This window comes from Gallus gallus, chromosome 15 (assembly GCF_016699485.2).
Source record: "Gallus gallus isolate bGalGal1 chromosome 15, bGalGal1.mat.broiler.GRCg7b, whole genome shotgun sequence".
Classification (NCBI taxonomy): Eukaryota; Metazoa; Chordata; class Aves; order Galliformes; family Phasianidae; genus Gallus; species Gallus gallus.
Window position 1 is genome coordinate 4,930,599 of NC_052546.1, and position 23,950 is coordinate 4,954,548.

Consider the following 23,950-nt stretch of genomic DNA (forward strand, 5'->3'; position numbering starts at 1 on the left):
GCTGAGAGCAACCGAGCTATGCTATATCATCTTTATTAAAATGTAAAGAAATGTGCTGAAAAGAGAAAGGCGTAAACTTGTATCCTCCACCGGTATAGAATTTGTACTGAAATTCCACCCTGAAACAAGAGAAAAAGCACAAGGTGGACATGAATCCAAAACAATCAAAGGAGAGAAGCCTGCAACACAAGAAGCCAAACACCACCAATCCTAATCCCATCACTTATTTCTGTGCAGCTGTCCAACCTCCCATGCACAGTCACAGGCAGATTTGCTGTTTCTCAAGAGACAAAAAATCCTGCTGTTAGAGTTTATTTCCCACTTCTGTCTCACTAATTTGTTTTTGCATTCGTTTTGCAAATCTACAGTACCATGACGACAAAACTCTGCAATGCAAATAACTATAGTATGTGTGTATACATCTGCCTTTTCCCCTACACTGTAAACATGATCAAGTTTCTGCATTCCAAAGTGCAAAACTCACGACATGAAGACTAGGAAGGATTAAAATATTTAAAGGTGGGCAGTCTCACTTGAATGAAAGTTCTTCTCACAAATACAAATGGTCTGTTGAGCAAAACAGACTGTGGCCATTCAGTGACACAGACTGAAATTAATATTCATCACAGCTACTAATATTCTATAGTATGAAAAGCTAAGATAGTGTAAATCAAATGTATTAATTCATTATTTACATGATGATTAATTCAATGTGGTAGAGGTCAGCACAGCTCATAAGCCAATAAAATATGAGTTCTCTGAAAATATCCAAAAATACTCAAACTAATAAGCCACATACTCAATGTGATTAGATAAATTAAAATAGCAGTAGGCTGTTAAAATTTTCAATTAAGGGCCCCTAATATTTTGACCCCAAATCCTGCTAAAGCAGACAGCATACACTGGAGTGAAGTAATTAAAAAATGAGGAGTTAAAACCTACCAGTGAAGTCGTATAGCATGGAGAAAAGCAGAAAGCCCCTCCATGACCAAAAGAATAAAAACTGTCAGCGCAGCAAAAAAGGCTAGAACAGGGACTAGCAGTAAGACACCATAGGTTGTGTCCACACGAAGGCCCACTCTCATCACCATTTGCCACAGAACTTCTGATAACTCTATTGAAAAAGAAAAAGAAAAACAACTTTCGTAATTCATGTTGGTACAGCATACATTCATCAAGTGAGCTACTCTACCTAACCTGTATTCTGGTTTAACTAGGATTACAGAAGCTGCTGAACATGGGAACTACAGGAAACCCTCCACCCTATTCCACCTTTTTTTTTTCCCCCCCTTTTCCTACACATTAAAGTACATATTGGTTTCAAAACAGCATCTACTATTGGCAACACTTTACACTGTGATATTAAGACTTCAGCAAATACCTAAATACCTTCCGAACTAATCAATTAATGGAAAATTAATGGTACTGTGACTGCTGTTACACTGTTATGTGAGATAACACTGTGCCAGATAATAGCCTCCAAAGAACCAGGAACAATCAATGCACAATGTTGGAAGGTTCCAAACAGGAGGTCTCTTTGGCTATTAAACAGGTTAGTTGTTTGTTTTTTAAATTAAGAAAAAGAGAATTTCATAGCAGCATCACTTCAGCAGGCCAGCCTAGAGTTAAAAATCAGGACGGATGAAAAAGCAAACAAAACCAAGAGGAAATACTTACGTGCATGCGCAAGACTTAATGCCCAGAGTCTCAGATACGATGCTGTATTAGAAATACATCCTAGACAGTACTCAATGGTATGAATGGCTTGATTCATAAAAGCATCTGCAAAATTAAACTACAACACGAAAACACATTTGTATCCATTTAAACAACAGAGTACAAAGTGAAACTTAAAGCATTCATCTTCAAGTCTTGGTATACAGAAAAATCCATCACTGGGTAATACATTGATTTCATGTCAAGGAAAAAAAAAAGCTTATGTTTAAGATCCATTACAGAGAACAACAGGAACAACCAGATGTTCTATTTTTCCAGTTAGTTTCCTCAGTTACTTTGTGAATAGATAAAAATGTATGCAAATTTGTTTTCCAAACGAATATGATCTGATTCTTGAAAAATAAAGACAGTAAAAACCAAATACCATTCAAACTCCTATTCTACCAATGTCACAAATTTACAATGTCAATTTTGAATCTTTACAACTAAGGTTAATTATCAGTAATGCTAGTCACAGAGAGATAACTATTAATAGCATTAACTCTAAATATGAATGTTTGTTGCTAACAAGGACTACCAAGACTAAATTCACCACAAGTTTCAACATTTACTTTACAAGGAAGTATTTAAGCAAACAATTCTTGTATTTTTTAGATATAGCAAGCACAATTCTCCATCCCCAGTGAAGCTACATAGGATACACACAGGGAATCTGAATCAGTTTGGATTTAAATTCACATGAAATCAGTGGAAGTGGTAAAAATGTTTAATGATCTGGCCTAAGTAGGCAGCAGCGATAGCCAGGACTAGGAATGCAATTTGTTTCCCTCAGGCCCCATTAGAAAGAAGCTTTGTCACAAGATCTACTTTTCAACTATGAAAAACTTTGACCTATGGGAAAAGCCAGAATTAATTAACAGGAAGCTGCACAGCCTTCTTTTTTGCCTTAAGAACCTATAAATCCATTTAAAAAAATAAGATGGAAGAATTTTTTCCTGCTTCTTCAATTTAAAGAAAAGACTACAGTCTGATTCAAATAAAGCACTTAACTCTTCATGTTCTCCACTACAGAAAGATTGTAGATTGCTGTAGCAATCTGAATGAACCAAGAAATAATGATAAAATGGCAACAAATAAAAATATATGAATTGCATTCTGGCATATTAAGGTCTTCGTAAAGGTTCAGCTGATTTTCTTGGAAGCTTCCATGATTATCTCCTTGATTTTCTACTTTTAACTTCCTTTCACGGACAAACTAATCAGACATAAATTAATTACCTCCTCTCCATCCTCTTCTCTGTGCCCACTATCTGAGTGACTGCTTCCTTCCTCCACATCATGAGGCTGCAGCAGAGAAAGTTCTTCTTCACTCTCTTTCCGAATGAGCTTGTAGCCACGCTGCAAAATCGAAATGCATTATGTTTGTTTGTGAAGTGGACTCTTGGTGTCAATTCTTACATTTGTTTAAAGTAGTCATAGAAAATAACATTCCCCAAGGCAAAAAGGGCCAGAGAGCTAGAGGGACAGAAAAACTATCTACATTTTGTAGGAGCACCTAGTTCAGACGTTATCTGTAAGGAAGACAGGAGCTGAATTGTTCTATACTGAGGAACTGTATAAGCATATGTCAATACTTACCCTGTACGTTCTAATGCCTCGACTTCCACTGTGCAACCAATATAGATAAAGTGGTTTTCCAAAAAGCATTACAGGAACAGAAAGAAAAGCAACACTCAGTAAAAATCTCTGTAGACCAACCTGTTCATAGGTGGGAAAGAAACAACATTAGATCAGATCACAAAATCAAAATTAAGAAAAGCCTTCCTTTAATAAGTCTAAGAAAAATACTACTGATTTCAGTGCTTATGCAATCCAAATTGAAAACGCACCTAAATATTTACATAATCCCCCTCTTAAATGGGATTACAGACACCCAGCATCTTCAGGACTGAGCTCTGAACTAAGGCACTACTGAAGCTTGCTGTACTAGGATTATTTACAGTACATAAGCAAGCAGCAAAACTGTAGGAATATGACTATTCAAGTCACCAATCTTACAACTGAAGAATCAAAACAATTTTTAATGATAATGTTTCTTCAATTTCCCCTTAGTCTGATACATTCCCCTCCCCAGTGGAAGGCAGAGTACACTCAGCTATCAGCCTTTCATGACTAGTAAAGTAATAACTGCATAGAGAACAAAGGATCCTCAGAAGCTTGTAAAAAAACTACTAACCTGTCCAGTATAAAAGGCATCTGCTTCACCACCAGGAAACAGGAACATGTTAATAAACTGAATCAGAATGCTTGGAGCAGTTGTGGAGTCCTCTGCAGAGTATGCTAACCACTTAAAGAAAATCATGAACACAAGGTAGCCGAAGATGCTCATCATGAACAAAAGTTCAGGAAGAAAAACCAAATAAATATTGTACTTCTTCTTGAAATGTCTAAAAGATAATGAAGAAAAAAGGGATAAGTAAGTTTTACAAAGTAAGATCAAGGTAAACTTGGGACCCAAACATGGTCACAACGTCATTTTAAAGAGCAGTACTGAATTCAGGACCTGAAAGTGATTTCTTCATACTCAGTGACATTTTAACCTGGTATTTTACTGGAAATCAATACCATGTGAAGCATGTACTTCCACTTAGCAGTGAAATACTTTTTGGCATCATACTGGCCCATTATCTAATTTCTGTGAAAGACAACCTCTGTTACTGCTGTTTTGTTTTCTTTTTTTTTTTCTTTTTTTTTTTTTTTAAGACAATTACTATTATGCTGGGTTTTGTTGAAGAAAACAAAACACACACATCCATCCCCATTTCTCTTGCCAGGTTAACTGTTATAATTACAGACTTGGTAAAAAACATAATGTTACCATAACTTCTTGTACTTACAAGTGGTTAAATACTCCTAATACAACTCCAAATGTCATGTGAGCCACTCCAAGAATCACAGACATTTTCATCTTGAAAGAATTTAAAAAACTGAGACGGTTGCTTGCCAAGTTCCAAATCTGAGGAAGAAATGACAAGATACACATACTTCAGAGCAGTGTAATGGAAGGAATAAAGCAATATCCTTTCTCTGTTAAGAGACCAGCATTCCACCTTAAGCTGAGATCACAAACTAAGTCTGAAGTGTGTGAAAATAGCTCAATCTTTGATTCATTAAGGGGAATCTCTTTTTGAATGGAGAAAGAAAACAGAAATGCTTTCTTTTCCCCCAGAGTATGTTTATCTCTCTACTACACGTACCAAAATCTAATTTAAAGATGACTGATCATCACAACGGATAACAGAAAACAATAAAACTAACCGGATCAATTCCAAAGGGATAAGCTCCATTGTACACACCAGTAACATTTGGATCCAGCATTAAAAGCTGATGAGACTTCAGATCCTCAAGACTGCAGTGAAAGAGAACCACAGTCAGATCTGACACGACTAGGAAAGAATAAAACAATTTCTAAGTAAAAATGGTCTGGCTGGTAAAAAAAACACAAAACCACCTTTTATTTGGGCTTAATTCAAATCATATTTGAAAGATACACTGTTAGATTACCTCTGAAACAAAGTTTTGTTTTAGAAGCTCACCATTTGTTTTTAGAAAAAATGCAGAACCACCACCTAAAGGATTACCTATCACCTCTCTTTTATCTTTTTGCATTTTTTTGTTTTTAATTATTACTGCACTTTTTTATTTTAAGTGTAGAAGAGACTGAGCCCTCAGCTAGGTCTTCCTAGATTTCACTACATTTCATGAATACTCTCAAATAAAAGACCAGCTAAAGGGGTCAGGGGATGAACCTGCTGCAGGAAATACTCTTGCTTTAATGGCATAGCAAACAGAGGCATACCACTCACCGCCAAACATTCTGTTCAAACATTGCTGAAACATTCCACCCGGAACCAAATATATTTAACGACTTTGAAAAACAATCATTGTAAATCAGACCAGTGTATATAGAAAACAAACTCATCAATAGAATGACGTATCGGCCATCGAATAGCATTTTTATTATCTGCAAATATATTAAAAAAAAAAGAGGAATCATGTTACCTATGCATTTCAAAGAGAAACACATTTCTGGCCACGTAAAAACTTATAAAAACTAAACAGCCCTGCAAACAGTCATTAAATAATATGAAGAAACCTGAAGCCAATCGAAACGGAAAACAATCTTTCTTTAGGCATGTAAATATGCAATCTGCAAGGGACAATCACTTAATGGAAGATTCACCTTTGCTCATTAGAGCTCTATGCCAAATGATTTAGGAAACAGAACTAGCTGAGAGCATATTCAGAAAGACAACTTTGGTTTAAAGTGAATGAAGAGATCTGGAGTCCCCACACAAGCTCCAGTGACACAAACTGACACTTCTCTCACTGGCATCATTACAGTAACTAATGGTCCTCTTAAGCCACATTTCTTACCCTAGACTTAAATCAAGAAGTTAAGCCACCTGCAATCAATCTTAATTAAATATAATTCTAATAAGATATGCAAGAGTTCCTACTTTCTAAGCCCCTATGATTAAAAGATTAAATAAAATTAAGTCTTGTGAATTTCAAACTACAACTCTTTTTCAGAAACAACATAGAAGATGGAACTTGCAGAGCTGTTTTCTCCTCCAGCTAGTGACTGTAACCACTTTGTGTAAACAACATATGCCACTAAGCAGCTTTAGCAGAAGGAAAGACAAGCTCACCAATACTATTTGCTGCCAGTCCTTCTTCCCAACTTGGCCATTTCTGCCCTTTCAAAAAGAATAGCTTAAGACACTACATTAATCTTGAGGAGTATGGCAATACTGAACACAGACAATCCTAAGACAAAAAAAGCCTAATACATGCACAGAAAAATAGCACTTTACAGAAACATAGTAGCTATTTAACTGAAGTTATCTTTCTGGTTGGGTTTAAGTTTATAATTCCTTTTACCTCATCCTGTGATCTTCGTAATCTAGGATGGTTTTCATACAGTATTGTCAGGAGTGCAAAGATGAACATTAGCAGACCGTGCCCAAAGTCTCCAAACATAACAGCAAACAAGAAGGGAAAAGTGATGATGGTATAGAGAGCTGCAATGGCAACATGACACATTTCAGACATACAGCACAACAGATGATGGTGGTATCTGAATTATGCATAAGCAATCAAGTATTTTTAACCTCCCAAACAATTTGTTCAGTCTTAAGTTTGAAGGACGTTTCACCCCTTGCTAATAGATCTCTCACACAATATAAATTTAACTCGATTTAAAGCTTGCTTTAATTTATATAGAAGTATTCTTCTGTACAGCATCACATGATGCTATCAGAGTCAAGGTAGCTACAAAACACAGAAGGATATTACACTAACTGGGCTGTACAAGCTAGGTTGTTGTCTTTTATCCAGGTGATGAGCTTCACACCTCAGCAAGAGCAACAGCCATTACCAGTTTTTCTCTTTCCCCTAAATACATGCTCTTATCCAAGGTAAAACATATAAATATACAGTCGTTATCACTATGCTGAAAGAACGCATCAAAATCAAATCCCAACTTACCACATGGAACACCATCTGTACTGCGGATGAGCTACTGAAGATTTACAACACCTAATAATAAGCAGTATGGTTGCCCCTATTTTGCCCTCAGTGGTGTGCCACTTAGCAAGGTGTTTAAACACATAATTTTACAAACAAGGTGAGCAATAATGACAGTACAGGTCAGATTTCAGAGGACCAACCTGGATTCACTTCCCCATAGTTTCCAACTCCATAAGCATCAACAATGTTCTGGAACCCTGAGGTGAATTTATTGGTACGTATCAGAGTTGGAGGAGGTTGTGTTGTTGGAATGGTATTCATGAATGAAGAAACTGTGGCTCCACTCTTCCTCTGTTTACAGAGGGAAAGAAAAGATGTATGAAAACTCAGTTGATGCTTAATCTAATGAAAGTGAAATCATTTTCTCTATCAGTAGTTTCACCAGCCTTGAAACATCACTAAAATAAGGCCCAAATTTAACATCCCATCATCTTAAAAAAAAAAAACAAACATTCATCTGTTCCTCTAAAAATATGAATTAATGTACAGTGCTCTGGTCCATACTTTGTAAGGAATACCAGATGAGGTCCAGATAAGGTACTTAGGTCCAACATAGAAGTTCTTGCTTAATAGTAAAGTAGTTCTTATTCAAAGCACTAAATAAAGATTGTGTTTATAAAGAAATTGTTTAATATGAGTACGCTGAGACCCAGACCTGCCTGCACCCAACTTTTATCCTATTTTAAATAAGTATTTTCTTTCCTTATTTGTGTAGTTAGAAGAAGACAGTAGCTCTAGCAGCAGTGAGCATTCAGCTGACTTACCGAACCTTCCTCCAACGCATGGCGCAAGTTCTGCAGATCAGCCACGGGACACCAAACCTCAGCAATCAAACATTTGTTTGTGACATCAAAACTGCACAGGTTGAGTACGTGATAAATGGCTTTCATCTTCTTTACTTGGATAACCCACGTATAGATGGATTCGGAGGCTTTACACAGAACTTGGCGTAAGTAATCCTCAGTTTTATGCAGAACCTTTGTCCAAGCAGAAAAACAAGAAGATTTCATTGAAAACATAACAGTTACGTTCACTACAGTATAAGCACAGACTACCTGTCCAAAGATGAACCACATTTGCAAGAGGCCACAATGAGCACTGCCTTCTATTTTAGGCAGTGGAATTACCCTGAAGTTTAATAAATACGTGCAACACAAGACCACAAACATTATGTATGATCACATTCAGATCCAAACTGTATTTCAGAAAGATATTAATACATTTAATACTGCAATACATTAAGTTATTGCCTATAGTGGAAAGGGAAAGCACCATTATAATTTACTCACTGTACGAAGATCCTGAATACGAACATTCAGCCCTTCAACAACCGCTACGCGCTCATCCACAGTACTTGGGTAGGGATACACATGACAGCGGTAACTGCAGAAACACAGAAATCTGTGCTGAATAACCAAACTAAAACAAAACGCAGCCAACAACAGGTCCCAGTCAAATCTGCAGCATGCAGTCTAATAACTAGAGGCAAGATTTGGCCAAGTCTCACTGTTTGGCCCATACTTAATAAGGACTGCAGATGAAGTGACCCAGGCATTTACTTGTACATTAGCTATTTTTAAAGCTAGATGCAGCTGAGGGGATAGGAAAAAAAAGTAACTTCAAAGCCTTGCATAAAACCAACATTTCTAAGGAAGTGGAGGAGAAAAGTAAACAAGAAAAGAACTCAGATATAAAGAAACGACATATATTAATTTTTACCAGTCACAAATCTTCTTAACTTTCTGGCCAATTTGTTCACCCCAATAGGACACTAAAAACACAAACCATTTTGTGGTTTCACCCTTAAAGAAAAGAAAATAGTTAATGAAGCTTGTTTTCAACCAAGAACTCAAGAACACTGTCATTATTCAGATTTGTTCTTTTACTGTATAATCAGAAAAAAAGTGTTAGCAGCAGCATTAGCATTCCACCATTTTAATTAAGATCAAAAATAAAACTCAAGCATGTCAATACTTCAAAGGAGTGAGGGTTTTTTTTTTTGTAGATCATTAAAAAAAACAAAGTTTTCAGGGAAAAAAAAAACCATCCTATTTCATCACCTCTGAATTACAAGTTAGTACAAAGCTCTGGAAAATTAAAGTGTTTCAAATTAGAATCCAAGTAAAATTTCAGTTAGCTCAGATAACCTTTACTGGTGATGGACAAAGTGAATTTTGTAAGTGCAGAGAATTTTTTTTCTTATAGAAGACAGACAATATCTCAGACTTTTTTTTTTTTACTTAACTACTGAATGAACAAATAAAAGGGACATTAAAAGGTAATACCACATCTAGACCTAGTTAATAAATATCCAAGCAGTCATTTATGCTTTTCTTTGATCACAGCAGCCAATCAAAGTCACAGCTACTCCACAGCAAAGGGTAAGATGTATGAGGAGTGGCTGGGGTCACTGGGTTTGCCCAGCTCACAGCAGAGGATGCAGAGAGGAGGTGGCCACAAGGCCTCCAAAGGCACTGGGAAATCGTTTCCATTTACTGCAGAGCACAGCAGCAATTATTTTAAGTCTTACGAAAAGTACAAATACAATAAACTCAGTTATAGTGTGTACTCACTGTATCTGGATCTTCCAGACATTCATCCAGCTCCGCATATGTCAGAATAGTGTATCCTTTACAGGCTCTCCACAGCATTTTTTCAAATGCCTCAACTTTTGCTCGGTGAACCAACCCAGATATAAAGCTACAGACAGAGAAAGGTTTGATAAATAGGGTCAAAATCAAATCAGATCAGACAAAACCAAGAAAAGCTAAAATCCCAGAGTACAACACATCACAGAATAGCAGCCACAATAATTTAACACGTCACCTCTAAAGAAGGAAGCATCACTCTCTATAGGAACTGGCATATAAAATAAAGAGGCAATTTCTATTTAGAAAACAGATTGACTATAGGCCTGAGGAAACAAATAGAATATTTGACATCATCTCTGCCTATGGTAGTAAAGTTCTCGATTTTTTAGTCATTGTTTATTTTCATAAAGACACTGCAGGGAGTTGTATCCATACATCACTTTAAAGGCAAGTAGGCAATACCATTAATAATGTTACATTACTACTGACTCAGAGTGTTTATCCCAGAAAACTGTTTGAACAGTAGAAGAAAGTACCAATGTAGGGCATTTTGAGATTTTTCCTTAGCACACATACTTAGTTTTATGGAAGCCTTGTGACAGTTTTCTTGGTGCAGTCCAACATGTCTCTTCAAAGAATCCAGTTTTGTTTCAGAGGTACAACTGGGCCACTCACCCTGCCTAACATGGTTTGGCTTATCTGAAATCACTGGACTCACACAACATCCCATCTTTTGAGAAAACAGTCTGTTGTTTACAGCAGCTCTTCAAGCAGCTCTGAAGCAGCACACCATGGCAACCTGGCAGATGTGGACTGAACCATACCTACCCCAGCTTGGCACCCAGTCTGTGCATACAGTTGTAATCTGCAAATGGCTCATTTTCCACTGATGGAAATTCTTCATAATTTATATGCAAGTGGGACTCATACTAGAAAAGAAAAAGCAAGACCAATCATAGCTTTCAGGAAAAAAAATCATTTATTATTCTCAAGAAGAAAAGTTAGTTAAATTATTTCAACAGAAATACAAAATGATTTCCTGTGTTCAATTCAGGCAACGGGGAGATCTTGGGATCTCAACTGAATCACTCAGCAGCTAACAGTCACTTTTGCAAAAGTTACCTAATAAATGTCTCAGAACAATTTATACATCAAAATAACACAGCGTGCAACAGGATTGTCACATAACACACAATCCCACCCAGACACTGCAGTATTACCTCAGCTGCTCTCCTGACAAACGTTTGTGTGACATCCAACATGCACGTGTACTCCGTGAGTTCAATCAAGTTTTTCCTCAGCTTCTCTTTGTTTTTATTTACTTCCCTCAGTTCTGTCTCCAGCTTCTGCAACTGTTCCTGTTATACAAAATAAAAGCGACACAGAATCAGGTTTGGAAATTGGGGGAGGATTAATTTTAAGTACATTCTCATTTGGCTGAATTATAGTTTTCCAAATTCCTAAGTGCAATTGATGCTATTACTCAGTCTGCCAAAGATTGCTTCATACTGAGTGTGCCTATTCCATCACCAGAATCCATTAAGTCTGCTGTTATGACCCTAATTTATTTCTGAGCTAAGGCACTCTTGGAATTAGAACCTGGAATAGCACAGAGTGTGAGACACCTACCTATTCTACTGACAGACTTACACTAAAACAGAACGTCATTCAAAGGTATATTTGCATTTTACAAGCTTTTCCTTCCAACACAATACCAGGAAAAGCACTCAGAGAAAAGAGCACTCTGTGCTCACTAAGCAACCAATATGGGAAACTGCAGAGCCTTGGGCACTAAGAACTCCCACACACCCTGAAAAATAAGGATGCAGGAAAAGTCCTGAATAAATCCCAAAGCAATAAATGAGGCTGAAGGACTACACCTACATACAGCAGTTTATCTGAACAGTGCAATGCACCAATCCACCAAAACAGAAGGGATGACTACTAAGTTAGCTTTACGCCTTCCACAGTGATTTTGTGACAATATAACATCCTCAAAGCAGACTTCAAAATAACACAGGCAGAACACAAAATCTGGATAAAGAGAAGAAAAGGCCTCTGCCCCTGACATGCCCCTATGTTTCACCACTTATGACCTAATTTACAGAAAGAGATCCAATCTGAAATAAAGTTCTGAGATCCAGCACTACAGTTTTGGCATCTGGTGCTTCAACAAGTTACCTGGATTTCTAAAATGTGTTTCAGCAAGGGGGCAGGAGGAGCAACATCTCCCTCAGGAAGAGGAATATCCGCCTTTTTAATTTCTTGTACTAAATAACCTGGAGTGAGAAGAGAAACACAATCAGAAATATAAGCATATCACATACACTTCCCAGAATACTACACAGCCATTGTGAGGGTACCAATCACACTGCAGCATCAGACCTTAACTAGTTTACTCCTTTATTTTTGCAACCATACACAAAGTCTTCAAAAAGAACACAAGGAAAGGGTGAGCCCTCTGCAGAGGAAAGGCACTGATGATGTGCTTAGAACACAAGACTTCCCTTGGAAGCTCGCAGAAGGAACCCATCCTCAGAGATGTCTGACTGAAGCTTTCCTACCACCAGCATTTTTTAAGAAGCTTTTAACATTTCACAGTATGTCTTTGTTGTTGCGAGTACTGCTTCCTAATGCCATCTGCAAAAAAACTGACATTCTGCTCAAAAACTCATGTTTGGAATATACAGTGTTCAAACAAAGAGGCTTAAGTAACCCAACAACACATGCAGCTCATGCTGGGCAGCGCGATTGCCACGATAGCTGCTGGGATGCATGGCATGACCAGCACATGCTTCCAGTAAGACTTTCCAATAAAAGAATCCTTCAACAGTAACCTTTCCTCAGGATATGCTGCAGGGAAGCGCACCTTGGTCAAGCTCTGCAGCCTTTCCTCTATGCACTGACTGCCATGTGAAAGCAATTGTTAATAGCCTGAAATGATCTGGAGAGTGCTTGGAAGTTGAACAGTGCTGAATTGTGTAATGTGACAAACAAACAGACAAACAAAAAAAGGATTTATCTTATAGTCAAGGGAATATCCAGAGCAAAGCTTCTGTTTTCCCAGCAGTATTTGAACCATTCAGCACAGAAACAGTCTCAACTGTTCATCAGCAACGAATCAGCAACTCTTCTTCACTTCTGAGCTTAACCAATAAAAAATAAGAAAAACAGAACAGCAATATTTAACACATACATGTTGTACAGTAAGTAAAACTTACAGCTGAGAAAATTAAGAGACAGACAGCACTAAAACACTGGAATTGCCCACAGGCTGTGCAGTCTCCAGCTGTAGATGTACTCAAGATGTATGTTCTGACCCAATTCAGCACAGGAATCAAATAAGCCATCTCTGGCTCTGAAGATGTAAAGACACAGTGCATGTGAGTGCACACAGACCTTTTTAATGGACACAAGAATTTTATAAGATTCTGCAAAATTCAGACAGTACAACGCTGGGAAAAATCAAACATAAAAGCTGCAGCTGAAATCAACACTGCAGTTCCACTCTGGCAAAGTAAACTTAAATAATGCCTCAGATGAGAAAGGGCAGGTAGGAAAATAAAGCTCACCAAGAATTCTTTCCATTTCTTCACATTTCTTTACTTCATTCACAAATTTTCTTTGAAACACGCTTACATTTGGGTTGAGCTGAGGAAGGATAAAATACTCATTAGGTAACATGAAAACAAGCACCCCTACAAAACACAGCTGTTTGTGTGACTTCATGGGGCCAATGCTGCACGTGTTGTACGTGCGCCCATTCTAGAAAGTGCTTTTTATCTGGAAAGTTACTAACAGAGAAGAAGATTTGTCTTTCAACAGCAAGGCTTTACTGAAACTGAATCAACACCCTTCCTTCTTTTTACTCAAAGAACCAAAACCAAGTAACTCTATCTACCAGAGAAACCATTCCCAACCTTATTCCTACCATTTTAAAGCTCTGCTTAAAGACTTCAAATTAACAGGCATGAACGTTGATAGAAACAGCTTTCTTTTTGGTGTTTTTTTTTTAGTTTGCTTGGATTTTTTGCTATGGAGTTTCACAGAACCTATGTGGAATGTTAAACATTCATAGATATTTGCATGTATCTCCCCACGAGTATGTAATGCCTCTGGCTGCGTATTCAACTTTCAAACCAGGACTACATGGAACAGCACCTCTAGACATCTCTGTAATGATACACTGACAGATGTGCCCCCCCCCCCCCCCACTGCCATATTTGCTAACTAGCTGTTCATTTAAGCTTTCTTCACAAAGATTTTGCCACCTGCATTTCTGAAGAGAAATTCCAAAGTCTCTGTCACCAAGCAAGCATCATATAATTATGATAAAACAGTTCAGAAGCGAAGTTAATTATTACCCAACCCATCTTCTAAGCCATGCAGTTGGCTTCCTCCAAGGCGAGTTGCCCCGTGGGAGCAGACATGGCACATCCTGACAGTGAGAATGCAGAAATAAGCTTACAGAGTACCTGGGTGTTTCTATCAGCCTACTGGGGGGTGGCCATGCCTGCTCTGGGGGAAGCAGAGCGCCCAGGTGGGCAAGAATGCCAGAAGCAACATGGCTTGTATCAGCAACCGTGCAGCCAGGAGCAGGAGGGGACCTTCCTGCTGTGCTTGGAGCTGGTGAGGCTGCACCTTGAGTGCTGCGTTCAGTGTTGGGCCCCCTTCCTACTAAGATATCGGGGCTGGGGAGCAGGTCCTGAGAAGGGCAGCGGCTGTGAAGGGTGCGGAGCACAGTCCTGCGGGGACAGCTGGGGGAACTGGGACGGTTCGGTCTGAGGGGAAGCTCAGGCCTTCACGCTCCGTACAACTCCCGACAGGAGGCTGTGGGTAACAACTGCTCGCAGGTAACAACGACGGGCCGGGAAGTGATGGCCTCACGCTGCGGCAGGGCAGGTTCAGGAACCGACGACCCCGTGGGCCCCTTCCAGCTCGGTACTCCGAGCTCAGCCCGCTGCCACACGACGGCGATGCAGGGCTCAGGCAGCAGCTCTGCCCTGGAGCGCAGCCCCCCGCCCTGCCCGCCGGGTCCCCCCAGCCCGCCCTGCCGCCCCTACTCACGTCTCGGAACTCGGCCAGGCCGCGCTCCCCCACCTCGCTCAGGCACTCGTAGGCCGAGCCGCTCTGCAGGAACAGCTGCGCCAGGCACATCGGCTCCCCGCGGAACAGCGCGCCCATGGCGGCCCGGGCCGGAGCGGCTCGGCTCAGCGCGGCCGGCGCGCAGCGGGCACGGCGGCAGCTCCCGGCCCGGCCGCCATGGCGCAGCGCAGCGCCCCGCCCGCCGGCTGCGGCTTCCGGGGGGCGGGAGGAGCGGAGCGGGGCGGGCAACCGGCGCCGGGAGAGCGCCCAGCCCGAAGCCCAGCACAACCCCGCCCCCACCGCCTGCGGTCGAGCACCTGATGCGATTACTTGTTTTTCCCCCTCTTTAATAATATCAGTGATTTTCTGTGCACCTCCGCTCATTTAGAAACACAAAACCTTTCTGTACTTTTTACAAAAAAATAAAAATAAAAATACTTAAAATCTTTACAAAAGTGTTTTTTTCGACACCAACGTTTTTAAACAGAGAATTTCTCCCACACTTGAGAAAAGCACGGGCTGCCCATCACTGCTGCCAGCACTGCCAGGAAAGCCAGCGCCAGGCCTGCAGCCAGACGCCGTGAGTACGGCTCTCCTGCAAAGGGAAAGGACAAAAACAAGCATAAGCACCAGAGCTACGTTTCAGTTTTGACATCAACCCCAAAGAGAGAAGTTTCTTCTGCTTGTCTAACTGAGAAATGAATGCGTTCCCAAGAAAACAAAGCCTACTTCCAGATTTCTGAGATGCCCTTTCCTACTGAGATACGTTTCTGAGATGCCATTTCGTACTACAGAGCACTGTTTCACAAGAACTGGCCACGTTTTGTGATGTTACAAAGAAATACAGGCGGTTGGTGGCGTTCCACATTGCTGATTGTTGTTACCTGTGTAGAACCGTGTCAGCGGGTACAGCAGCTGCGGCCAGCACACGTCATTTCGCTCACAGTCAAATTCTGTGTAATTAATCTGAAATCTGAGGGGGGAAAAGCGCTTATTAAGCTACAGCGCCACCGGAACAAGTAGAAGGGAGGGTGGAAAGGTGATCAGAGGGGGAAAAACAAAAATTATTCTCCTATACACTCTTCCTCTGATGAGTGCAGAAGCCTTTGTACGTTTGCAAGGTAATTTACAGGCCTTGAGGAACTGCCTGCTTCTGAGGGAATCCCCCCCCGCAGAACCCTTACTCAGTAAGTGGAGGCCCAGGCCTTCTTGCTCCGCACTTCAGCAGATGACAAGAACCCTTTGATCAGCGGGTATTACATTTTATCTGCTTAACTTTGCGTCAAGGGTCAAAGATGTCACAGAAGTTACCTGGTCATGGGAACCGGCGGCTGAGCCGGCACTCGGATGAACTGAACGGCAGCAGTGATGGGAAGCAGGCTGGCCGTGTTTTCACAGGAAAGGCTGCACTGGAACTGCCAGATGACTGTTGAGTAACTGGAAGCACACGTGTAAGTGTTACCAGAGGGCTGCATGTGGAAACTGAAAGCTTAAACAAAGCCATGAAAGGAGTATTTAGGAGGAGGCTGATGATCTCTGGATCTTCACCACCGTGGAAATGGGGCAGACTGAACACAATCCTATTAATTTGCTTTGGATTGACTTGGGGAAAAAAGATAAAAGGAAAAAGAAAAAGAAGTGTTTGCTGTATAGAACCTCCCCGGTTCAGGAAAGAACAAATCATTTACCACAGCTTTTCTGCTGATTTCTCATTTCAGGAAATACACACATCTAAATTTCAGCTTCTCATTGCAATCAAAGGAATTTGGGTCCCGAGTGCAAGAAAAAGGCACATGCAAATCAGAAGTAACATCTTTATCAGATTTGATCTGGGTATGACACATAAGCAAGTCTCAGAAATGAAACATTCCTTTATCAAAGACACAGCTATGCTCTACCTGATCTGCACAGCAAGTATCTCTTCCCTGGGGATCCCCTGCACTGCCCCCACAGCTGCAAAAATGATGCGAATGTTCAGACTGGCAGGAACATCTGGGCAAATGCCTTTCAGGTCTCCAGGGCTCGCACTGATATTCGGATCAAGTCCTGGCGAGGAACAGAGTTAAACAGAACTACATTGGAAATGATCTCTTCCATATTGATATTACTGTCATATCGCAGTGAAACATTGGTAACTGTCACACAAAAAGGTTTTCTCTATATGAAATAGACATGAAGAAGGATGTAGTTCATCAACAGGAGGAGTAAAATACCAAATCGTAACATCAACAGACAGTTATACACATTGCTATGCAGTATGCATGAGGTTACATACATCTGTGCATATCTGCATGGATGGACCCAGAGATCTTCAGGCATCTGAAATTACATGATGGTTTTGTTTGGAGATGTTCCAATCCTAAGTGCATATTATTATAGTGACGTGGACTATGGATAAAAACACACGTATGACTTACGAATAATTTTCACCCAGTCGTTGAGATTGCTGTCGTTGGAATTGCGTCTCTTTCCAACATGAGTGGCTTGTATTAACGAATTCAGTTTCTCAGTTACATTTCCTCTGCCAAATAAAAACATCAGCTCACACAAAAAGCAAATCTACACCCTGAACTGGGTTACAGTACCACTACGCCATAAGATCAATTTCCTCAGTTAAAACAAACCTCAACTACTGACTCATCTGCCAAAGGGAAGCACTGCACTCCAACGTAACCCTCACTTGAATACAGGGAAATCTGAATAAAACCATTGTAATACATTTCCCTTTAGAAAAAGAAAAGGGTCAACCACAGAAACCTGCAATGTATACATGAGCTTTTGAAGAGAATACAACTGCGCTGACGGTAACTTGTAGCAAATGAACAATAAATCTACATGGCTCACCTTAGAAGGCTGCAGTTTTCATTGACATCAACTTCCAGTATGCATCCAGAGAATGAATCTACCCCGAACACAACTGGTGTGTGAGCGGCTGATGTGCACAGACCTCTGCCAGCTGTGAATGGAAAAGACCTTATTTGGGGCTTCTCACACTGACCTTTCCATCTCCGCTTCTCAATTCTGTGCAAAGATTGCACACGTTAGGATGCAAAACACCAAGCGGTGTAATTCAAATACACAATGAAGTCTACTCAAATTCCATTCTCCAGCACAGAGCGAATTCCCACACTCAAGGATCTTACGATCTTAGCAACTGCTCAACATTTTAAACCTCAACTTGATACTAAATGCTCAACTTCAGGATACTTAAGCTACTTTACATCCATTAAATGCAGACTCTTCAATTAAGCTGGAATAAAGGCTAGAGAATAGCGTAGAAAAGCACAATTTGGCATAGAATAGATTCAGAAGTAAAATGTGTATAAGAAGAAAGTATTTTAGCATTAACTAAAGCTGAGGGTGCAACCTTATGAGTCAGTACCTGGCTGCCAAATTCTTAAGCTGCCAGCAGTATCAGAAGCATTCATATTTGCAGCTCTCACTACATTTCCAACTCGATAACCTAAATGCAGAAGGAGTTGTGAACATTTTATAAGAATCCATAAGCATTAACATTGATTACATTGATTTAATAATGCATGTAATTAGTCTCAAAGCAAACAGACAGACTTTTCCATTACAATAGCCTCGTTTTAAATAATCAATACTGAGCCTAAAAGCCAGTCACTGTTATTACAACTGACAACACAATAAGAGGGAAGGAGGGGCACCAACAGAACAAGTATGAACGAGGTATAAAACATGGTCACTGATAATGACCAATCCAGTACAAAAATCTGTTCTTCTAAGAAGCAAAATGAGGTATTACTACCTGGATTCTTAGGCACTTCTGTGGCACTGTCACTCCTTAAGCTTACAAATTCAGCTGTGAATCTCTGTGTCAGCGTTTCTGGTAAAAGAAAAAGGAATGACTTTACTTTCAAATACCTAAATTAGTAGAAAGTATGCTGCCTATATAGGATACAAATTTCTGTCGTTCATTAAGCACCAGAAGATTCAGGATAATGCAAATTGGCAGAAATTTGCCCCATACACTTTCTTTCCAGAGTCCAAAGAAAATTACTTTCAATCAATATTACTAATTAAGGTATCCTATCAAAGAATTTGCACACTTAAGAAATAAAAAAGTAAATAGAAAACGTGTAAAAGAAATGTCACAATACCTCCATCACATAAACTTCCAAGGAAGACTGTGACATTCACTCCCTCTATGTTATCATCTTCCCAAATGAATGCATAATGCTCTGCAAAGGTTACCTTTTGACATGGAAGCCCTGCAGTAGGAAGGCCTTCTGCAGAAGAAAGAAAAAAACACACTATAATCAAAAGCACTGCCAATTAGAAAGCTGTTACTGAAAAATAACTTAAAAATCTCTAACAAAGTTCTGGAAAATATATGTTTCATCTTTTTAACATTTATTTTACTGTCTAAGTCGCATCATACAAGGACAGTGTGCTGCATTTACAGTAGAGTCCCTTCATTTATCAATATTCTAACACCTGCAGTTCCAGTTCCTGTTGTAGTTAACCCTCTCATTAAGAACCTAGCACAAGGCTTTACTCCATCAGCTGCTGAGGCTCTCCTGACCCAGGAGTCCCTTTCCTTTCATCTCACCCTGCTGAGAGGGCCATCATCTCCCAGAAAAACATGCTAATATGGATTCAACACCATCCTGCATTATCCTCCCCCACTGACTGGGAACCACTATTCTAATACAAAAGCTGTTTCATTGGCTCAAGATCCTTAAAAAGGCACAAGAGTGTTCAAAACACAGACATAACCAGTACTGCTTACAGGCTGCCTGCCCTGCCTGTTTTTCTCAAATATTAGAAAACATACAAGATCTTTCCTAGGAATCATGACAGGTAAATGCTTTAGGCACCCAGGTCACTTGTGTTATCCAGGTTAAGTAAGAAACACACTAATTACATAGCAGAAACATACCACTTTTAGTGATGAATTTGCCCACATCAGTGACGGTTCTGTAGATCACATTTTGTTGGATGAAGTCTGAGAATAAAAAACAAACACTGCAGTAATCCTGATAAAAGAGGCATATATGATATTCACATCCAAAGTATGCTCCTTTTTGTTAGGGAAATTGTGCAGAAAAGTATTTAGAAAGTTAGTTTTGGTAATGAACCAGGCAGGTTATGTATTATCAGAGCATTGCTAATTATCTCTGGATCTTACTAAGGTAGTGTAAATAAACAAAATTAGGCAACTTAATTAAGCAGCATAAAATAAATTCTCTTCATACTGGTAATTGTACCATCTCAAACTCCGGAATGACATTTCTTATACTGATGCTTTTGTACTGCAGAAAGTAAGTACTTCTAATTCTAAAGTGATGACACTGCACGCTCTTGAGAGAAAAAGAAGGCTACAAGAATCCAAAAACAGTAAGAGAGATGCTTCCTTGTGCCACGTGCAGCCATATGAGTCACCAGAAACAGATGAATAGGAAACAAAGGCTAATCCCACTATTTCTCCTATTCTAAGTCTTGAATAATTTAGGGAAGCTCGGTAGGTGATCAGAAAGAGGACTATAACATCCCAAAACTCTGAACTATAGCCACGTAGATGCCATGTCAACAGTCCTCTCATTTATTCTATCACTGAGGAACATGAATACATTTCTATTAGGACTATGCAACATACCTCCTGTTCCACTGTTGATTCTCACATCATGGGGCAGTCCTTCCTTGTAAGATGCTGCCTCAGAAAGGCACTTCACATCCAAGTCCTGCAGATACGCTACAGGGGCATTTCTAACACAATGCCCTGCCAGGGACTGCTGCAGGTAGTTCAACAGAAACATGTGTGTTAGCCTTAAAATGAAAAGCAAGGAAAAAGCACGTTTGTCAGTGAAATGCCCCCAAGTATGCACTGCAGCCACACGTGATTGACAAACAAGTAATCTGCATAAAAGGGAGGTTGTAACTATTTCAAAAACAATCAGTTTTAAAGTGCAGTCTGGAGTCATCAAAATTTGATAAACCAATTTTAACTATCCAGTCTGTAATATGTAGAAGGACTTAAAAAAAGAATACAGCCAGATAAAACAAAGAGAAAGCAACAAGTGGTCAGCAATGCAGCAGGCAGAGAGGAAAAAATACAGAAGCCACATACATAAATACATAAAAAATACATAAGCCACAAACCACTAATTGGGATGCAAATCATGTTTTTATCTCTTGAAATAATTAAAACATTACCATCTGGAGGGGTGGGCAGGGGATTAGGAAACATAATGATGGTTTTTAACAATGATTTTGTGCTTGGTGAAAAATATAGTCCAGCAGTTCACATGAGCAAGTTACAGAATTTGGTTACAAACACTAAAGAATGTGATAAATGGAGAATTTCAAACTAGCCAAGAGGAATCAGAAGCTCCTAAACATGGAGCAATTACCTGAGGGATGGTAAAATACTCATCATCTTCTGTCATAATTGGATCTCCTGGTCTGTAACCAGTGAAGAGTTTCCCAGGAGAAGCTTGTACAGGGATCCTAAATGGAGGAACTCTGGGTGCAGAACTGCAAATAAGTCCAAAAATGAAACAATTCTTGACTCCTTGCTTTACACAGGTAATTAAACATCTGCCTTCAAGCCCCATGTTCTCATGAAGTACCAATTATATGTCACCATTTGCATTTAAAGTTCCCAGTTTAAAATTATAATTTCAAAATAACTTTCACCATAAAAAACAGGCTACAGTTTCTACGTAATGTCTAAGATGTGTGCTGAGGAAAGAAATATTTTAAGACTTACATAGAGCCATCATAAAAATAGCCAAGAAATGGTGTATTGTTAAGAGAAGACTGTACACAAAGGAGGGGAAACCAATCGGGAGTATATTCTGTTGTCTGTGTAGAGCACAGCTGATCAAAAGGTGGGTTTACATCCCCACCAAACACTCCACTGAAACACAATCCATCGAATAACTGCTTCAAGTCTGGTGTACACTCCTGGAAGGGAAAACAACATCTTAGTGCAGTAATTGCACTACCACAGCCACTACTGCTATATTTGCAGGTAACCATGATAGCTCTGTAGACAGATGTCATATTTACTATTAGAAATACCAGAAAACCCAGGCAAACCCTCCTGCTAGTTTGAAATACTCAATAATTCTCTCTCTCTCTCTCTCCAGACAATAGAAGGAGAGTAGAAATTTTGAAAATGTTTCATTAAAGTTTAATATGAAATAAGTACCGGATCACAGCAACAACGAACATCACAAGCTCCATCAGTCAAGTCACAAGGACATGAGCCCAAGGGCTGAAACACCTGGTTAGGGATGACAGACATGTCTTCTAGAAAAGAATTACAAGAGGAGAAAATTCAGGTCACAACGTCTGGAATTTCAAGAAGCAGACCTTGTGTGTTACAGCTTATTTCACCTGCATATAAATTCTTTATCCTTAAATGCTAATGAAATTTAATCTCTCATGGCTGCCCAAATCCTAATTTTTTTCTTTTTCTTTTTCTTTATTTATTTTGCATATAAAGGGAAAGTAAATACCATTTCTTCTTCAGGATATCCAAGCACTTACCTGACACATTTCCCGTAAAGGAAGAGTTGGCATATATTTCAGCTTGAATTAGGAGATGTGCCAGCATCACTGAACCACTGCAAGCTAAAACCTGAAGTGTTTCCACCACACAGAGAGGTGCTGTGCAGCAGTCGGTGGCATTGGACAAACATAACTGCAGACTTCTAGTGAAGGTTACAGTCACTTTGGATGCACCCTGCAAAACACAAAATGACAGATTCAACAGCTTGTGTCAAATTACTGTTCTTCATACCATTACCTGCCAGGAAGCACCGGCAGTTCTGGAAAGGAGGAAGACAAGAAACTAGTGTCAAAGCTGCACCTTAGCAACTTCCAATGTGGGTATCCAGATGATGGGACAGGATAAAGGCAACAAGGCAAGGGCAAGGTACGCTAACCGAGCTGTCAGCAAACTAATATTACATCAGCACTTCATCTGCCTTAATATACAATTGCTCAAGCTTTCCTATTTTAGGGAAGAATCAGTGTTTCACATACCACATCAGGCGTTACACTCAAATCCCAATCACCAACTCTTTCACTTCCACTGCAGATTGGAACTCGCACATTTCCTGTATCAAAATAAAAATGTATCTGTCTCACATGGCTTCAAGCAGGCACATCCCTCAGCCCAGACAACACGGAGTCAGCACAGAGGCACAGCCTGAGCACCGAGTCCTTTGGAGTTCGGATCTCAGTGACTATTGAAGCATGGAACACACGGGCAGGGCAGGGCAGGACGGGCTCTGAGGCTGGCGGAGCTGCTGGCCCTGTGCGCTGCAGGTGGTGGGAATGGGGACATCAGAGGGACCCTCTCAACTCAAACGGTCCTGTGATGATTCTACAAACTGCACTGTGGTTACTTGGGTAATTTTAGCAGCAGGAAAAAAAAAAGTTGAGAATTCAAATATATTATTTTTTCAAAATAGCATGTAAATAAAGTGTTCTTACCTGTGTCTTTATCTATAGCACCTACAACAATGTAAAAATTAACTCCTGAAGAATCTCCAAGAAAAAACGAATTAACTCTTAGCCCAGACATGTGGATAAAGGAAGGCTGAAAAACTGAGGGGGAAAAAAAAATCACATTGTAACACACACAGAAACCGGTAAATCACCACAACGTATGAGGCACGCCAGGCCGTGCCCCCTCAGCCCGCGTAGGCTGTTCTGGTCCTCCCTTCCCTTCACGCACGGCCCTCTCCTCTCTTCCTTTCTTTTCCCTTCCCCTCCCTCCGCCCCCCGCGCCCTCCCACCCACCGGGCTCCCCATGGCGCTGCCCCGCGCACGGAGCCGCCAGCAGCAGCAGCAGCAGCAGCACCCCGAGCCCGGCGGCCGCCATGGCGTCAGGGAGGGCCCCATCGCGGGGCCGCCATCTTGAGGCGGCAGTGCCGCTGCCATGGCAACGGGGAGGGCGGGAAGCGCTGAGGCAGCGCCCGCCGTATCACCGCGCGCGGACCGCGTGCCGCCCCGCCTCACAAGCA

The 23,950-nt window shown here is 40.4% G+C and overlaps 2 protein-coding genes and 1 long non-coding RNA gene across 9 annotated transcripts; 1 reads left to right on the forward strand and 2 right to left on the reverse strand.

Moving 5' to 3' along the window:
• On the reverse strand, window positions 1–15,528 carry ATP6V0A2 (ATPase H+ transporting V0 subunit a2). Of its 5 annotated transcripts, XM_046901085.1 has the most exons (21): window positions 14,225–14,943; window positions 13,433–13,511; window positions 12,730–13,006; window positions 12,042–12,139; window positions 11,081–11,218; window positions 10,689–10,789; window positions 9,843–9,969; window positions 8,989–9,071; window positions 8,559–8,652; window positions 8,034–8,246; window positions 7,410–7,560; window positions 6,622–6,761; window positions 5,544–5,701; window positions 4,996–5,086; window positions 4,575–4,693; window positions 3,914–4,124; window positions 3,316–3,435; window positions 2,956–3,075; window positions 1,678–1,795; window positions 943–1,114; window positions 3–119 (listed from the first exon to the last, which is right to left on the reverse strand). In XM_046901085.1, the coding sequence occupies exons 5-21, from the start codon at window positions 11,120–11,122 to the stop codon at window positions 17–19; spliced, it is 2,163 nt and encodes a 720-aa protein (XP_046757041.1). In that variant the 5' UTR covers window positions 11,123–11,218; window positions 12,042–12,139; window positions 12,730–13,006; window positions 13,433–13,511; window positions 14,225–14,943; the 3' UTR covers window positions 3–16.
• TCTN2 (tectonic family member 2) lies at window positions 15,276–23,853 on the reverse strand. Of its 3 annotated transcripts, none has more exons than XM_040648384.2 (18): window positions 23,727–23,853; window positions 23,418–23,531; window positions 22,965–23,038; window positions 22,467–22,662; window positions 22,126–22,223; window positions 21,682–21,878; window positions 21,323–21,446; window positions 20,569–20,704; window positions 19,852–19,917; window positions 19,070–19,198; window positions 18,718–18,795; window positions 18,328–18,408; window positions 17,790–17,901; window positions 17,363–17,466; window positions 16,844–16,991; window positions 16,257–16,382; window positions 15,830–15,918; window positions 15,276–15,540 (listed from the first exon to the last, which is right to left on the reverse strand). In XM_040648384.2, exons 1-18 carry the CDS (start codon window positions 23,806–23,808, stop codon window positions 15,425–15,427), a joined length of 2,070 nt encoding a protein of 689 aa, XP_040504318.1. In that variant the 5' UTR covers window positions 23,809–23,853; the 3' UTR covers window positions 15,276–15,424. The 3 variants fall into 3 exon arrangements, with proteins under 3 accessions (XP_040504318.1, XP_003642239.4, XP_040504319.1); XM_003642191.6 differs by having other exon boundaries at window positions 22,126–22,226; XM_040648385.2 differs by lacking the exon at window positions 18,328–18,408 and having other exon boundaries at window positions 22,126–22,226.
• On the forward strand, window positions 15,917–16,941 carry LOC121106888. The gene is made up of 2 exons (XR_005840142.1): window positions 15,917–16,132; window positions 16,233–16,941. It is a non-coding gene; the product is annotated as an uncharacterized LOC121106888 (long non-coding RNA).
• Window positions 23,854–23,950: the final 97 nt, after the last annotated feature.

Excerpts from the sequence above, each read along its gene's own strand:
- TCTN2 (XM_003642191.6), bottom strand. The coding sequence starts at position 23,808 with ATGGCGGCCGCCGGGCTCGGGGTGCTGCTGCTGCTGCTGCTGCTGGCG. Across the intron at positions 21,879-22,125 it reads TTCGTTGTTGCTGTGATCCG|GAGTGTACACCAGACTTGAA; the intron begins GTACTTATTTCA and ends TTTCCCTTCCAG. Across the intron at positions 19,199-19,851 it reads CAAATTCATCACTAAAAGTG|AAGGCCTTCCTACTGCAGGG; the intron begins GTATGTTTCTGC and ends TTTCTTCTGCAG.
- ATP6V0A2 (XM_015275171.4), bottom strand. The coding sequence starts at position 15,044 with ATGGGCGCGCTGTTCCGCGGGGAGCCGATGTGCCTGGCGCAGCTGTTC. Across the intron at positions 8,653-8,988 it reads GTTAAGAAGATTTGTGACTG|TTACCGCTGTCATGTGTATC; the intron begins GTAAAAATTAAT and ends GTGTTTCTGCAG. Across the intron at positions 4,125-4,574 it reads TTAGGAGTATTTAACCACTT|ACATTTCAAGAAGAAGTACA; the intron begins GTAAGTACAAGA and ends ATTATCTTTTAG.